General features: G+C 38.9%; 1 protein-coding gene across 1 annotated transcript in view; it reads right to left on the reverse strand.

Annotated features, from left to right (window-relative positions):
* Nucleotides 1–595: 595 nt before the first annotated feature.
* The window catches only part of LOC109462359 (leucine-rich repeat protein SHOC-2-like), a 19,803-nt gene continuing 1,934 nt past the window's right edge, over nt 596–18,464 (reverse strand). The window contains exons 2-14 of the mRNA XM_019758901.1: nt 18,035–18,103; nt 17,352–17,567; nt 16,750–16,845; nt 16,284–16,404; nt 15,444–15,552; nt 14,876–14,969; nt 14,324–14,428; nt 13,679–13,793; nt 13,010–13,134; nt 11,239–11,326; nt 10,031–10,168; nt 1,322–1,491; nt 596–952 (exon numbers count right to left, since the gene is read on the reverse strand). Coding sequence (XP_019614460.1) covers nt 911–952; nt 1,322–1,491; nt 10,031–10,168; nt 11,239–11,326; nt 13,010–13,134; nt 13,679–13,793; nt 14,324–14,428; nt 14,876–14,969; nt 15,444–15,552; nt 16,284–16,404; nt 16,750–16,845; nt 17,352–17,567; nt 18,035–18,103 — 1,488 coding nt within the window. The 3' untranslated portion in view covers nt 596–910. The remainder of the gene's footprint in view (nt 953–1,321; nt 1,492–10,030; nt 10,169–11,238; nt 11,327–13,009; nt 13,135–13,678; nt 13,794–14,323; nt 14,429–14,875; nt 14,970–15,443; nt 15,553–16,283; nt 16,405–16,749; nt 16,846–17,351; nt 17,568–18,034; nt 18,104–18,464) is intronic.

Below are 18,464 nucleotides of genomic sequence, written 5' to 3' on the forward strand. Positions count from 1 at the left end.
GCACACACTGAATTACCCCCATTCAAAGACATTCTATATGATATCCTTGCCTCATTCTTGTTTGCTTAGTAGTGTGTAGGCTAACCACATGGATTGTACATGACAAACAAAAAACAAAAATTGTTTATTGAAACAGAACTCTAGCCTCCTCTTCGTGCAAGTGACAAGCGAAAGCTTGTGTGTTATTGTGGCAAATCTAAGGCAAAATCAACCTTCTTGCCAATGTAGGCAACGATTTTACCCTCACTCGAAATGAGAACTCTTGATCATCTCCATGTAGCTTTACCTTCCAACACTGAACGATGCCTGAAAATAAACCCTTGAAACTGCAACTGTTGTTGATTTCTCTCATTGCATCAGCTGTCACAAGTTGTATTCTCATGACTTGTTTTTTTAAGAGAGTTTCTTGATTTCACTTCCTTTTCAGCCTGAGTGAGGTTAAACCGTCTTGCTTTGACAGAATATTATGCTCTGGCTTTTTTTGTTTTCTAGGCTATATTTTATAGTTTACTAAGTAGTGTATACTGATGATTCTGTTATGGTACATTGCAGGGTTTACTAGTTGTAAACTCTAGGCGTTGTTTCCCTTTTTTTGTTGTATTTTTGTTCTCTGTATGTGATGTTTTGTTCCCTTTTCATTATGGTGAAGAGCAAAGCAGCACTACTGTAAACTTTTTCATCTCAGAGTCTACAACCAATCAAGAACCTTCTTCTTCTTCCCAATGGAAAATTGATGCTCAAACCATAGCCACAAGTACCCAGAAAATAAATACAGTTACCATACTGTTTATCGTAAAAACTGCCCTTTGCCTCTCTTACTCTCTCTTCTTCAACTTCATTCTCATTCATTCTTCTACGTCTCTTCTTTCCTTTCCTTCTTCCATGAAGTTCTGACGTACCCTGGAGACCCTTATGCCACCATCTGTCTGTAGGGACCCTGCATTTTGAGGAACTGGGAAACAGGAAAAAGTATTAAATTAAATATAAAGGCAATCACAAAAAAGAAGGAGACTAAGTGTAGTACGTGATGCAACAACAGTGTTCTAGCTAGTGTGAATTTTTTTCTGTCGTCTAAATTTTGTTTGTCATGTTGAGGGACGAATGTGACGATTCTTTGGGTAAAGGGGCATGCTCCCCCAAGAAATTGTGAAATCTTGACCCTCTAAAATGCTATTTCTTGCTTTTGAGTGACCCTATACACAGAACATTACATTCAAATTTGGTATATGTAACCTGTTTACTTGTGTCACAGTTTACACAACTTTTCCTAACTTTTGTAATAGTCAGAAAGGAATAACAACAACAACAAAACAAGTCCTACCTGGATGACGAGGGATGGCCCACCACTGACTATCTCTGGAGGCAGCTGACTGAGGGGACAGTTCTCGATACTCATGATCTGGAGGTTGCCACACAGGGCAAGCTCGAAGGGCAGGCTGTGCAGGTTGGTGTTGTCATTCAGGTACAGCTGCTCCAGATTCTCCAAGGTCCCTGAGTTCACAGGAATTCAAACAGGATCAGTGGTAGAAATCCTTTTTTTTCAGTGTTATGCAATATTGCAGAAAAATACAATGTCATGCAAAAATCAATGCTTGACATTGTACATATTACATAACATTACATACCAGCAGTTAACACCAATTTTTTTGAAAGCTTTTAAACAACATTTAATCAAACCACTGCATTGACAGATGAAAAACGGTAACAACTCTGAAGAGAAGGGACTTCCTTCAACTGTTGGGGCCAAAATATGAGCATTCTGGAGTTGATTCAGGGCCTGAAATGTTTTTTTTTTTCAAATCAGAATATAAAAAAAATGAAGCGGGCGAATCTGTGAACCAAGAAATTAAATTGGACTTTCCTACAATTGTTATACCAGGTGTTATACATTCAACTTGTTTATTTATCCAGGACAATGCAGCCAAGTTGCAATACAATGCAGTTGTTGAGCAATGAAGTTGTTATAATTTCTATTACCATCAGATGACATTGACCAACCAGAAGCCCCCATTAGATATTGATTATGAGGCTGTGACATGATTGGCCAGTCAAAAAGTGGTGCCACTGGTTTGTACCATTTTACATTACAGGGGGGAAATTTTCCTTAGTGTTGGTTGGTTCCTACACTACAGCACTTCGGCAGAAAGTACTGCACCTGCGCAAAATCCGTAATGCGTAGCACTTCCAAATCGGCAGTAACATCTCGTATAAGATCATATACATTGTACGCACATATAACGTTAACGTTTTCCATCTGTAATTTAGAAAATATTGTTTTGGAAAAGATATCATCTGCAACAAGCAAAATTCTAATGCATCGATGACCTAAAATCCAACGAAACTTTAAATTCTAAAGCCTAATAGTATTTTTTTTTACTTTTGGCAACCGGCTGTTTCATACTCTCAAAGTCTAATCTATACATTATATACATATCTATACAGGTATCTTCAAAAAGTCACTTTACACCTTCTGTCTATTGAAATAGGAACTTTTGTCCTGCCAACGTACAAATAAACATGAAACTTTGAACCGTCTGTAACAATGGGGCCATCTTAGGAATTAACCTTACTGGTGGACAACTTGCCGAGTCAGTTGGTTATATCAGTTCCAGTGTTTGCCTATACATGTAGACCTTTGATGGGGTGAAAATAACTGTTACATAACTGCTATTGCGCAATAGCTTGCATTTAAGTTCACCTGGCATAATGGATAACAAAAACAGGCCTTCCATTGTCTAGGTGATGGGTGAAAATGAAACAACAGCTGCTGGTGTATTTAGCTGATTACTCAGTTATAAAAGACTGAAATGCTGAAATTGAGCATACATTTTTTTGTACAATCATGTATACACAGCAATTTCAGGGGTGGGGTCATTGCAAAAAGCATGTTAGGAAACAAATTTACCATCATTGCAACAACCTACTCTGTATATCCCTTAAAGATAATTTAAAAGTATCCTTTCAAATCTACTTTTCGGCTGGATTTCATTTTCCATATCTGTCTGTTAGTGTTACACATATATGTAGTAGCAGAATGGGTAAGACAAAAGTTGTGCAGTTTTCACAGCCATTATCATTCTAGGAAATTTTGGCGACTTTTAATTGATTAAAAAAAACCCTTTTACTGTTACAGTACTATAGATGAAAGGCTCTAAGTTATAAAATTCAGTGTCTGAGTAGAAACTAATTGAAGCATATTTTGTAGGAGACTTTTCCTTAGGATTAGCTTTAAACAAGAGTAATTTTTAGTTTTGTTACATATGAATAGTTGATGTGATGTGAGTATATATAAAAACAGCCAACTGCGCATGCCTGTGAAGGTGGTGTGATGCACTGAAAGTCAATGGTTGACCAATACTTTGAAAATTAATTGCCCGATAACACGAGCTACCATTGGATTAGATACATGTACATTATAGAATACTACACAGTATATTCCGTATTACGTATCATCCCGAGTCCCGACCCGCGGATACACTGTGTTATATCTTATTTACATAACGTGTCACGCCCCCTTGAGCAAACATACATTTCACTGCAAAATTTGTAAAAATTTGGTGTCCCTAAACAAAATTGTGACATCATTCTAATGACTGAAATTGTTCAGAACCTACGTGAAACGCATTTGAATCATTCTATGAAACATTTAGTAGCCCATGTGATAACTAAATAAAACCCTGTGTGAAATGGCTAGTTATCACACGGGCCAGAATATCCATATTGAAAATTAGTTACTGGTGTTGCAACCCAGGTATAAAATATAATTTAGAATTACAATAATTACAATGTAGGTTGATTATATATGGTAGTACGTGCAGAAAGCTACCACGATAATGGCCATGGGTAATACTATACAAATCTTGGAGGTGAAAATTAACAGTGCAAAAGACTTTAAACTTTACTTTATGATAAGGTGGATCATGCATCAAACACATGATCAGCGAATGCACCCACCCTTTCACATGCATGATCGCTTCATTAACATGCATTCCACAGGTACAGGTAAGACCACGGCGACCTTATTAATTGCCTCAGTTGTTGAATTTGCAAAGGAAAAGCTGACACCTTACAATAACATTAAAGGTCGCAGTGACCTTGTAAAGACAAGGTCAACAACTTATTTGTGTCGCGTAACCGGTAAACCGCCTTTAGCCTGGTCCAGTTTTATACACAGTGAGTACAAGCTGCATACAGGTAAGACTGGACTGCAAGGTTTGAACCACTCACACCAGGAAGGAAGAACATCAATGGGTGTTGTTCTTTTCCATCGAATGTGGCTCCAGTTATCCAAGGGATTTGAACTAAAGGTACCATTTGTATCCCCTACATTGTAGCTATGTTGTTTGCGTATACATTGTACATGTGAATCGGTAGTAAGGGAAAAAGAGTTCAAGTTTCGAGTTACCAAGTTCATACGCCAAAAAGCAACTGGATATGATTTTGGAAACGGTCAGACATTAAAGCTAGTATCCATTAGTTTTCGTCAGTGACTGAGAGACCAGAGGAGAAATACAGGTTTATAAGTACAAATACCAACTTGAAGTTTATACTTAGTCTGACTAATAAATGTACTTTAAGCTAGATATTAAGGGGTTTTTTTGTCTTTTTTCTTCTTGAATACTTTGAGTTTAAGGCCAAACTGCCTGCTTCATTTTTTTTTCTGATTTGAAAAAAACAACAACTTCAAAATCATCTCCAAAATGCTCATATTTTGGCCCAAACAGTTTAAGGAAAAGGCTAAGAACAGGCACAGGAAGGTGCAGGACACATGAAGAAGTGGGGTCTTGTCCCAGACGGACAAACTGCATGTGACTGTGGGCAGGAGCAGACTATGAGACATCTCCTTGTCTGCCCCCTCCTGCTTGAACTCTGCACCAAGGAGGACCTGGAAGCCATGACCCCCAGTGGAAGGGCATGCGCGGAGTACTGGAGGGGAAGAGTGTAGCAGTGAACGGTGACCCGAGAAGAAGAAGTTTAAGGAAGTCTCTTCTCTTCAGAGTTGTGACTGTCACACAGCTTTTTTATCTATTAAATGATGCAGCTGAGTGGTTTGATTAAAAGTTGTAATTCACTGTTTGAATTACAAACATAACTCACTGTTTGAATTAGGAACTAGCCTGGTATGTTTACTTCAAGGCCCTTATCGTTACGGTAGCATTTGGGACTATCAACATATAGTATGCCTACATGTACTTTTATAAGTCTGTTATTTTGATTTAATTTTTTTTGCCTTGTTGCTACAAAAAAATCTGAGAACCAACAAATCAAATTGGTGTGGCCTGGGTATCAATGAAAATGAATACTGAGCAATGTCCAAATCTACATTCATTTGTAGAAAACCACTTCTGGATCCCTATGTCTGATTTTAGAACTGTTAATAGTGTTACAGAAGTGACTTAAAAAAACAACTACAGATAAGTAAGATCTTTTTGGCACCTTTTTATTGTGTTAAATTTTGCACATTTCTTACACTTTGTTCACTATAAAAATTTAATGCTTTTGAAAAAATTATCTTCTTTTTCACGTAAGTTACAGTTACAAGTTGTTAATTTAAAACCTTTATTATAAGTTTACAGAATGAGAGGAAAAAAAAGACAATACAAATGTACAATGTATGATCATAACAGAAAGTAAATTCTCTTGGCAGTAAACATGTAGCTTGCACTTGAAGAAAAGATGTATCTAAAATATATCAAAATAGTCTTTATACAATTTTATTTATGAAAGAATACTTTTACTATCTTCTGACAGAGATAAGATTAAATAATTTTGCTTATTACACAATAAATTAGCCTTGATGAAGACAGCTGACTATACAATATAGTTGCCAAGACTAGGAAAGTCTTAGACTACGTAGATAATGTAACAAGTGCTTTTGAAAAATGCTGTCGTTTGCCGGCGTGATGTTTTTGCACAACAAAATCGAAAAGAACTTTACCTTGAAACAACACATAAATAGGTTTAGCACCAACAGGACTTCCTGAGTCAGAATCAAACTGACAGTCGTGTATACCCATTGAATAGCTGAGGAAATATGAAACATAACTGTTACGGTTACTATTAACAAAAGATGATAATTATGGTAAAGCTAGGTAATAGATGGAGGAAAGCAGCTTCACTTACAGAAACCATACAATAGCCAGGAAAAAGTACTTTTGAACCATCAGTGTTCAATCATTCTCAGAAGTCTTTGTACAACACTGTCCTGAGGAACTTCAGTCCTTTTCTGGTCCTTCAGTTTGTCTGCGATGTTCTTGAGAAGTCTCGAGACAAGTCCGGACATCTTACGCGATCTTGTAGTGAGGTTTGACGGCGCCCAGTACTTTCCGAGGAAGGCCTTGCCTTTATTGTACAGACCGGTCAAGATTCCATCTTGAGTGGTGGTTCTGTTGATGTCATCCACAACTTCTGCACTTGCACTCGATAAGGGAGACTTCTCAATCTGGGACTGCATCTGTCCTTGAGTCTTTCTCTCCATCCACCTTTGGAGTTGAGTTCGGAGAAGAGCAGTTTTACTGTTACCAGATTTCTGCTGCCTGTCTCTTTTTTCAAAAATAGTAAGTCTTCCTGTGTCCACGTTTTCCAGGTCTTTTTGTTCTTTGGAAGAAAATGCCTTCCAGAATGTTCCCTTGCTGTTCTCTGAGCTTTTGGCAGGAACCCTGTACTGTACGGATGGCCACAAGCTCTCGAAAAGGCTGACATCCCTTCGCAAGCCCGTGGAGCTCCGTTGGCACTCGGCCGCCCACGGCGGGTAGCAGTTGTAACCCATCGACGCGGCGGGGCCACTGGTTCTCCCCGCGTTGCACGACAAGCTGGCGCACGCAAGAAGCGCGAGAAGATGTCCTAGGAGCTTCATCTTGTGAATGTTCTTTGGTTATAGCGTTCTGTCAGTCTTTAAATAAGTAAGACAGAGATCCTGCCAGCAATCAGTCCTCGAAGCAGACAGGTCAAGGAAACGGGTTTCCTGCAGTCTCAGATTCTACGTGCAGGCAAGCACCTCCCCAGGAGGTCCTCCTTGACAAGAAATCTTCAGCCTTCCTTTTGCAATGACAGAGACAGGGGCAGAGCGTTCTTGCGATGTCAGACTGTTTCGACCAATAGAACAAAGACCTTGGTTCCTTCTGGAAAGATCGTACTGTTCAACCATTTCCAAGGAAAATTGCTGTTGTCATTTCTAATCGGCGTTGAGAAAGCAAAAGGCCGGTTTCCCACCGACTTCCTCTAAATACACCTGTGGCCTATCTCTGCAAATCAACAGGGGCGTCAACGACCAATCTGGCACAGCTGCAGAGTCATATCTGGACCTCCCACTTTCTGATATTATGCAAAACATGTCAATCACTCTGTTAATAACCCAACCAACGGGGATTTGCCCGGTCAATACATGTACCTTTAGACATTGTACCCACCACCTGCACTCCACACTTCAACTGAGGCCTGGGAAAAAAATTGTTGTGTTTCCTGTTCCAGTCCTGGAGATTTAGGGTTGGTAGGTAGGGATTACCTTTTTTCTTTTAGACTTTGTTTTCAAAATCTATTCAGTTGCTTGATTAACAATCTTTCTCCTTGTGTATCATTTATTATCTAACCTTCACCAACCTATCTGCATCTTATTTTTTTCTACTGCATTCTTTTCAGAACAGTCAAGAGAGATGGTATTGATATGAAATATTATGATAAATACATTGCTTGCCAATTTTCATTGCTCTTATGAGGGATGAGGCTAATGCTTTATGATATTGTTTCAGTCCTTGGCTTTTTTTCAATCACACAGGAGATACATTCTAGCTACGAATTTATAATAAAATACATGAATCTATGAATCTATTCATAATTAACCTTCTCCCTGTTGCTTAACCTCATAATCTACATAATATCATACAAATCTGTATACAAATCTGGAACCAAAGGGCTACCTTAGCAGGCTAAAGGTTACTACATTTGTACGTTGTAACCTTTCACAATGAAGCCAATTAAAGGGGTGAGAGGGTTAAAGCCATACACGTGGGTACGTTGGTATTTCTGACCACAGCGGTAACCTCTGGGCACACCCACTCCATGAGTGACCTTGTCAAACAAACCAACCATGGCATTTTTCAGAGGATGGCAATCTGCCAAAAAGGATGTGTGTTACAGTGTACATGCGTACAATGTTCATTTGTACAATGTAAAATCATGCACAGGGCTCAAAATACCGACCAATATGCAAGCACATATAAAAATGTTCAGATTGCAAATAAAAAGGTAACAACGTTTGCAGGCTTGTAAAATGCAGGATTCAATGCTGAAACACTGGCCGGCGCATTCCAAAAAACTTTTGTAGTTTTGTACATCAAACTTATCCCCAAAAGTCATCAGCTTTGAGAGATTTGACCTTAGTTTATAGCCTACAAACCTGTTTTTCTTTCTCAAGGTCGTTATGTATGCTTGTATGCTACAATGCAGAAAACCTTGCAGCTACATGACAATTGTCATGATTGTATATACATGTACATGAATCAGTAAACTTCTGCCAAATTATAACAAAATATCAAAAGCCTTGAATCATGACATTGCATTCAATTTGGTATTTCCTACACAATATTAACAACGTAACTGCTTACATGTACATGTATCTATTCCAAGTGTGTTGTAACAAAACAAAGTATCACAATTCATTATCAATTTGGTATTTCCTACACAATATTAAACATGACTGTTTATCTATTTCCAAGCATGATGTAACAAAACAAAGTATCACAATTCATGATCTGTTTATTCACAGAAACGGTGTGTCACATTTGTGGGTTATTATACGATTCTGTGATGCTGTAGAGTTTTCATGACATACATTTGTAATGCCATGATATGACAGACCCAACTGACAAGGACATACAGTCTGTCTGTCAGTGTAACACAGCCTTTTTGCAAACTTTGCAGGACACAAGCATATTGACTATCGCAAGTACATGTATGATGCACATATATGTGACCAGCCTGAAATGTTTAGAAACTTGCGTCAGAAAGTCCTGACTGCTGAATCATCATCACACCAAAACCAAACAAAAACAGGGGCTCGGCGATGACGGCGTTAATGTCCAACCTTTGCTGAGTCAACACAGAAAGTTCAGCTAGGGGACAAGCTGCTACAGAGTACTTAGTGTGTTGACTAAATTCATGTCACGACCTACGGCCCTGCTAAGGCTGGGATCTGATAAACTTGTTTGAATTGCAGGGCTCAAAATACCACCTGCATATGCAGGTCTTTCTGATGTTTACATGTACTTGCACCTGCATGGGTCTACTTAATGTAGTGAGTACATATCTGATTGTGTGCATGTATGAGGTGTTTGTGAATTTTGTATGTAATGATTGTGAATAGTTAGTTACCAACAAAGAAATGTGAAATAAAGTATAAAAAAATGATTTCTACTAACTAACTATACATATATATATATATATAGTTTAATGTCAAGGTCAATCCAGGGCATAATATGTTCACTCCTGCACGTCCTGGCTCTTGGATCTGGAAAAGTCCCCCCAAATTTCCTGTCTACTCTGCAACTATAGTACGCTTGGGAGTCAGAACGTAAGCAAAATAAGGTTGACTCCAAGTTGAAGTCATACAATATTTCCTGGTAAAACAGGTTGGGACAGTTCATCCTCACTTTGGGACAATTGAAATGTATTTTTGTGACAGTGCTGGGACAATAGGAAGAAAACAAACTATGTAACAGGTCAGAGCGATCTGAACGCCATGTAACTGACCTGAGGGCATTATGCACTGGAAAGGTATATATTGTGAGAACTTCATACACTTGAACTCTGTACACTTGAAGAAGCCACACAGGCGTGTGGCAGGCTGAATAAAAGTTCTAAACAGGAACTACATGTATGCGGCTCTAGGTGTCTTACTGAGGGACGACTGCGTGTGCAAGATGTCGGTTAGCTTGAGGAATGAATCCCCTCTACTATATACTGGGACAATAGGAAGAAAAGCTAATTTAGAGGCCTGCTTGTATGTCTACCCCTGGCAGTTCTCCCGACTCACCGATCTCCTCTGGGATCTGCTGCAGGTTGTTCTCCCCCACTCCCAGGTACGTCAGGTTGGTCAGGTGACCGATCGCACGAGGCATGGTCGTCAGCTGGTTGGACTGGACCACCAGCCGGTTCAAGTCCCTCAAGTACGCTGTACAACAAAACACAACTCCGTCAACAATTTCATCAGGTGTACATAGATGTAAAAAAAAAATTGGAAACAGCTCTGTAGCTGCCGAAAATAGTTTCATCAGGTTGGTAGGAGTGTAGGATCTAGGAGTTTTCTTTTACACAAGCAAACTTCATAAGCAAGGTGCGAGAAGTTTGATTGTGCAAAAGAAAACTTCTAGATCCAGTTCTGTAGTTTGTGGACACACAAACAAAACTTCTTAAAATTTAGATATCTTTGAACAATATTCAAATGTCTAAAAGTATGATGACAACATCAGCCCTTCTCCAAATTATACCGGCTTGTATTTTTCAAGATGACAATCTTTAACAATGACTGCTTCAAGGCTACAATGTATTTCAACATTCATTACAAATCTCTGAGGCATGTGTTCTTGATTTCAGTCAAAACAATGTCAATCCTTGAGCACAAAGGTTATGATGTCATTTCTCCATCACAAAGGCCTTGTTCAACAATTTTGGTGGTTGATCTAAACTTTTTGTGTATACTGTTTGAAGACTACTATAATTGAAGGCTGTTGAATGATACGGTAACTATTGAAAGATTATCAATCATTGACACCTGAACTGGTGATTGGCTGTTTAAGGCCCGGAACTAAAAATTCGAAAAATAAAACCTGGTGTTTTCAATATCAGGACTGGTTGGTGAGTGAGAGTGTACACAATTTACTAGAAGTTTCTGAAAATATTGACGTCCAACCCATGGTACGGAATTGAATCTGCGATTATTGTTTGGCAGAACTCCCTCTAATGTACAAGGTATTTTCCAGACCTACATTTGGTGTCCATTAGTTTGCAATATGGAACGTTTGAGAAGTGCAATATATATAATATATAATTTGCATGATTGTCACACTATGACAAGAAAAAAGCACATCACTCTGTTGACATGTCTGTAGACTGAGAGAAATATAACATTGTGCACAAAACACACACACACACACACGCTTGACTGATTTACCAATTTGATGAAACTATTTATCTGTGAGCAAGACTGTGGAAAATTTACAGGAAGTTTCCTAGAGTTCTAACCTATCTCTGTTGGCAGGGACTCCAGCCTGTTCTCCTCCAGGTCCAGAACCCGCAACATCCTCAGGTTGCCGATGCCACGAGGCAGCTTCTGTTGGGTACAAAATGCACCACAAGTCAGCAACCATGTCAGTCTTTGACAAGACAGTCAAGAAAGAAAGGAAGAATTTCACCCGCATTATACATCATATATCAAGCGAGTATACTGGAATAAACATCCTTCAGTTCTTTTTACTTCTTCTCCATCATGATGATTTAGTACAACGGAAAAGATGTAAATTGTTTATATTTGTGCATTTTACATGACATTGTCAACTGTGTTCTGTAGTGAAAGACAAATTGTACAAGTGGTTACCACCTGTAGCTGTTTTGTGCTTTGTGTCAATCATAATGGTCAAAATATTAAACATTACATTTTGTATTTCTTTTCTTTTTTTGTTAACCAGAATAGCTACATGTAATAATAACCTAGTGCATACTGCATTTCAAAGATGGTGAAAAATTTCAAGCTAGTGTCCATGTAATAACATAACATGGACAAGATGGTATGGTTATTCCAAAGGAAAAGAAGATATAATTCCCTTTTGAAAATGATTGATGAACTTGCATAAGCCACACCTTGAGCAAGACCTTGGAAATATCTTCCGAGGACTTATATTGACATACCTGTATGATATACCTCCTAGTGCTTATCACTAGATGCATACGTACATGTATGAAAGTTATAACCCCATGCTGGCATTCTTTACCTCTTTACTAGAACAACGGCAAGCTGGCTTCCACCCCCCTCCCCCTTTGTATGACCTTGTTTTCTACAACTGTACATGAAAAAAATCTGACCCCTGATACTCTTACCCTATGCCTTACACTGTTATCTTCATTTTGGAAATGACAAAACTTCTGTAATAACCATGTTTTTTTTGGATCACATGGCAACTGCAAACTGACCTCTGCTCCTCATGACTTTTGCCTGACCCTTTAGAGAAAGGACTGGTCAATAACAAACTGACTTTTGTCCCCTTTCCCTGTAAATGACCTTGTTTTGTACTACGGGGCAATAGATCTAGAGAGTTGAGTGTTGCCCACCTCCCCAATGATTGACCTATCTACATGTAGCTTATACATGTCACTTATGCACATGGTATTGTATAACTGTTACTATACTCAAGTCTGTTTCCTGCCAATGGACTTGGATAACCCTATGGGTCAATGAATTTGTATCCCTACTAGAGCAATGACCATGATTGTACTTCCCCTCCCCCTTATAAATATCCAAACAGCTCTTAAATGACACCTCTTTCCATATCTTTAAGCGCCAATTTTTGCCTGTGAAAGCTGACAGGTTAGGCAAAATTTTTGGAGGATGTGTCACTGTGTCAAAATTCTGTCTTCCAAACGTCTGCCCTGCTTCTCTCTGAATGACTTTTTTCCGGACGAAAATAACACGTACCTTAGTACTACATAACATCGTACACTTTTGCCCCCCTACCCCCTGTCTGACATTGAGCAACCCCTTGGCAAAGCTAATACCTCAGCAAGTACACTTCTGCCCCCTCCTCCCTGTCTGACCTTGAGCAACCCCTTGGCAAAGCTAATACCTCAGCAAGTACACTTCTGCCCCCTCCTCCCTGTCTGACCTTGAGCAACCCTCTGGCAAAGGAAAAATCAGCAGGTACACTTCTGCCTCCCCTCCCCCTTGTCTGACCTTGAGCAACCCTCTGGCAAAGGTAATAGCTCAGCAAGTACACTTCTTCCCCCCTCCCCCCTGTCTGACCTTGAGCAGGTTGTTGGAGAGGATTAGTGTCTCCAGGTTGGTGAGATGTTGGATGTCTTCTGGCAGCTTCTGCAGCTGGTTGGTGCCCAGGTTCAGTTCCACCATGTTCTCCCATGTCCCCACATCTGCCGAGAGAGACGTTTTGTTTGTTTGTTTGTTCACATAAACAGCAAACTGCTTCAAGGTGTAACGCACCAGTTTTGTACAGTAAAGCCTAGGAAAAAAATGTTGTGTTTCCTGTTTCAGCCCAGAAAAAATTAGGGTCGGTAGGTAGGGATTATCTTTTTTATAAAGACTTTATCGATCTCTAGTTATCCAAATTACAAGTTACTATGACAGTTTAGCAAGTAAACCTTGCATGAGGACACTTGTATTTTCAATGTCAATGTTGCAGAACTGATTGTACAATGTTTCATCACTCAGGTGTCAGATCATGGAGCTAGAAAATGTTGATCAGCTCGAAAAATTTAATATCCCTTGCAGGGTCCACAAAAAAGTTTTTTCTAGGGTCGGTCAGGAAACAAGAAACACAACATTTTTCTTCCTAGGCATGAGACCAGACTGATAAGTTAATGTTAAATGTAATGATCACACCATCCTTCAAAACATTGAATTTCAAAGAAAAAAATTTAAAAAAACAAGAAAAACACAAGAAAGGTTGTGCCTTACCTAGAGGCAGGGAGGTGAGCTGGTTGTCCTTCATGTTGAGTTTGGTCAGGTACTTGGCACGAGAGAAGATGCCAAAAGGAATCTTGTTGATGTGGTTGTGCTCCATGTTGATCGACTGAAACAACATGCTATTATTAGATATCACGCATATGTAATGATTACACACTTCAAGGCTTTTCTTTTAGTCTGCTAAGTAAAAGAAAACAGCAGCAACAACCCCACAAAGTCTTCACTTTTGATCTATGTAATAACTGTGGCCAGGACTGCCATGCAAGAATAGGGCTGATAAGCCACACAGGACACTACTCCTGGCCAAAACACCAGAGCTTTCATCATCTCTCTAGATAAAAGGATGCCTACTGTCACAAAGTAGAAGTTCTCTGCAGAACATACATACACTGCGCCTGCACGAAACCCGTAATGTACATGTATTGTGTACAACACTGCAGCAGGACATAATGTTTAAGGTCATTTTCACATATTTAAGAATGACATCTACGGTTTTCAAATGTTAGTAGAAAGAGATATTGTATGCAACAGGCAAAATTCTGATGCAACATTGACCAAACATCCAACAGAAACCATGACAAATCTGGGTTTCGCACAGGTACAGTGCGTTCTGCTGACATACTGTACTGGACTCACATAGACAGTGGCGAACTGGGCAGGTCCTCCAATGGGATATGAGCTGAAGTTGCTCCTCGCAAGGGTCAGGCTGGACATGTTGACAAGGCTGGACAACAACCCCTCCTGTAAACAACAACAACAAAACAGTTGTCATAAACAACAGAAAGAAATGTATTATGTTCAATAAATTGCTCTTTGGCTACAGGTCAACTATATACATGTACAAAATGTATTTATTCTTAATTTTTAAAACAAACATTTCTAAGTACATGTCTAGTATACATGTATGTATGTACAATCCATATTTTATTCACAACAGTCTATGCCTTAAACATTTGCAATTTACATGTATAGGATGCCTGTCATGCTACATGTAATATACATGTATGCAGCTTGGACATATCTTAAATACTAGTACACAGATTATGCTGGCCACCTAGCAGAATCTGTCAACATTGCAATATATATTAGGTGATTGCATGTTTAATCTTACATGTGAATGGCAAATATTGCTGAATATCTTAATGCCATATCATGTATAACAGAGGGAACTTCTCAGGGAAGTCTTACAGGTAGTGATGACAGATTGTTTCCCTCTGCATTGAACTCCTCCATCTCTGTACAGTTGCTCAAGGACTTGGGTACTGAGGCCAGCCGGTTGTACCTAAAAAACAACAACACTCATATGTTGAAAGTAAAACACACACATCCGGACAAAAATGCATGTGCATACACACATAAACACACACACACACACACACACACACACACATACATGTACATGCACACGCGTGCATACACAGACGAACACACACAGACATTGAATTTGCCTTTTCTGTGTATTCCATAAATTATGGTCCAATTTTTCCCCTTTTCCACTTATACATTACATCTGCAGTTCACATACAACCCAAAAGGTGGCACTGCTAACTGGGGACACTGCACATGTTTGCCATCTAGCAGCAATTAGCAAAACTGCAGCCACAGTACCTGTAGCTCTATACCAACACTGTGACAATAAAACCATAGACTTCAATGTAGATAGTATATTGTACAAATCCACTGTGAGATCTATAACTCTATTAAATGCTAACTATAATTTGATCATGTTTTGATATGAATGATGTTCAACCCTTACCTTAGTCCTAGTCTACTGAGTAACTTGAGGTTGCCTATGGTCTCTGGTAAGTCCAGAAGCTCGTTGTGTTGGAGGTCTAACGATGACATCTGTACACAGTTCCCGATTTCTGCATTGAGAAGGGGAGAGGGAACAAGATGTCTATGTGTCAAAACTTGTTCTAGACAATTTTCACAGAGCGTACATAGCGCTGTAAATTTAGGCCTAGGAAAAAAATTTGTTGTGTTTCCTGTTTCCCCACTGACCCTAAAAAAACCTGCTGACTCTTGCCTTTTTTGGTGGACTCCTGCAAGGGACATACATTGTAAATGTTTCGAGCTGATTGACTTTTTCTACCTGCATGATCTGACACCTGAGTGATGAAAACGTTGCATAATTGGTTTCCCAACATTGACATTTAAAATATAAAAACGTCCTCATGCAAGCTTTAAATTGATAAACTGTATTGTAAGTTGGATCACTAGAAATAACCAAAGTCAAATAAAAAAAAAAAAGACAAAAAAATAGATAGTCCTTACCGACCAACCTAATTTCTTTAGAACTGAGACAGGAAATAAAACATTTTTAGGAAATAAAACATTTTTCCCTAGGCCTTAGACATCCAGGAAATGAGATACAAAAGGAAATTGTTACGTGTATAAGAAAAGAGTAACAATTTCCTTGTGTAATGATGTCACAGTTTCTGAAGATGTTTTTATTATTTGCTTTTACATCATTGATGGAAGCATGCAGTACCAAATTTTGTGTAATGGTACAACCGGACAAACAAAGAAGCACCAATGCAAGCTGAACTTGAAAATCAGTGCAATGTTTTCTGGACAAACAAACAAACAGCTGTACCAGCAGGCAGGTGTTCCAGGTGATTGTGCGAGACGTCCAGGTTGATCAGGTTGACCAGCTGGCCGATGCCCCCGGGAAGCTCTCGGATTTTGTTCTCTCTCAAGCTAAGCATGGTCAATTTCTGGTGAAAGAAACAGGAACACCACCAGTTGGCTACTAGTAATATAATTCAAGTGTCAATTTATAATTGATAATAGCCCCATGCTAGTTGGGCTGCCTTAGCTGTATCTTCAGCCTAAAGAATATTAAATAATATATTAATTTCAATATTACATGTATATATATGGGATTGGCAACCTAGTAGTAGTGGTTTGACAGTGTCAGGCTCAGGATCTAAATGTCCTAGGTTTGAATCCTAACTAGATCTGAAGTTGTGACCTTGGAAAAGAGAAGTTACAAACAAATTGTCACTTAACCATAACAAGAAATCAAGTCTGAAAAGTGCCAAAGTTCCATGTTTTCCTACCGTTAATCTTTGCAGGTCATCCCCGACAACTGAGATCCTATTAAACCTTAGGAAAAGGGTCTGTAGTGACGTCAGCCTGTATACCACATCTGGGATCTGAGAAAGAAAAAAAAGGGTGCTCATGTAACTTTACATAATACCTTATTTGTCCTAACTAAAAAGCTTTTTTTTCAGAAGTGCTTGAAGTACAGTATTAGAAATAGTGTGGTATGTTAGTATAGAGCATAGGGTATTCGAATTTGCTTTTACACAACCAGTAGTGTTTTTAAACCTAATTTCCAAGCAGATCATACGATGGCAAAGCAGTATCCAATGGCCAAAGGAGTGTCTATCGGATACTGCTTGGCCAATTTGATACAGCAATGGTCTTTTGCGACCACTGAAAGATCTGCTTAGAGAAATCCAGTCAGAACTCTGAGGAAAGTGTCTGATAGACATCGAAACATAAGCAAGGTAAGAGAACTACTGGTTGTGTAAAATAAAATTCAAATATCCCGTGAACTGCAAATGTAGCTTTCACTTACATGTAGTCTCAAGTACCAAATACTAACATAAGATTTTCATGTGATGAATATACAAAAGCAAGTCTCAATGTTACTCACCTCTTTCAACTTGTTATGTCTGAGGTCTAGCACCTTCAGCTTCTTCAAGTTTACTAGTTGGTCAGGAAGGGTTGTGAGCGAGTTTTCGCTCAAGGCGAGGGTCTGTAAGTTGACTAGGTGTCCGATCTCTGGCGGTAGACTTTGTAACCGGTTCCCGTACAGGTAGAATTCTACTAACTGGGTGAGCTCCTTCACGGAAGGTGGAAGTACTGATATCTGTGAGCAGAATCAAAATTTGTTTATTTGTTTGCACAGAAAATAAACAGAAAGTAAGGCCTAGGAAAAAAATTGTGTTTCCTGTTTCCTGATCAACCCTAGAAAAAAATCCTGACCCTAGCCTTTTTTAGGTGGATCCCTGTAGGGTAGTCATAAATTTTTCAAGCTGATCTCCCTTTTGTACCCTAGCTCCATGATCTAATGTGTACAATCAGTTTTCCAACATTGACATTGGGAATTAAAAGAGTCCTCATGCAAATTTTAATTTGTTAAACTTAGGAATCAAAGATACACAAGGAAATAATTCTTCAAGCAAACAGATAGATTTTGGAAACTGCCAAATGTTTCAAGTAGCGTTCGCTACTTTTTGTCAGTGGCTGCTGCTTGGAATGTCTGACAATTTGCTTGAGTAACAATTTCATTGTGTATAACTAATAAGAGGGAAGGGTTCAAATGTTTCAACTTACAACTTTCTTGCTAAGATCTAATCTGGTGGCACCTTCTTCTCTACAGCGATTGAATTCTTTGGTCACATCCTGTGGAAATGAAAAACACAAGAAAACAGATTCAGTATTACACATACATGTACATGTAGGCATGCCTTCAAGTACCACAGTTGAAAGGATTGGTGTGTTCAAAAACTTATTTTTTCCTAGAACTACTGCAGAGTGGAACTCACTGTCACCAAGTACAGTAGGGGCATAGCTTTAAACAGTGTTTAGAGTTAGATGTTCAAAGGTTAGGTGTAACAAGTTGTTTGGTGTGATGTAGCCAGCTGCTGCCACATCGTGTGCCTGCAAAGACAAGTTAGGATCAGCTAATAAGTAATAATTTCCTAAAACATTTGTAAGTCATGTAGGTGTTTCTGGATTTTCATTTCTTGGATTGAAGTTGTTA

The sequence above is a fragment of the Branchiostoma belcheri genome, unplaced genomic scaffold (assembly GCF_001625305.1).
Source record: "Branchiostoma belcheri isolate BF01 breed outbred unplaced genomic scaffold, Haploidv18h27 scaffold115, whole genome shotgun sequence".
Classification (NCBI taxonomy): domain Eukaryota; kingdom Metazoa; phylum Chordata; class Leptocardii; order Amphioxiformes; family Branchiostomatidae; genus Branchiostoma; species Branchiostoma belcheri.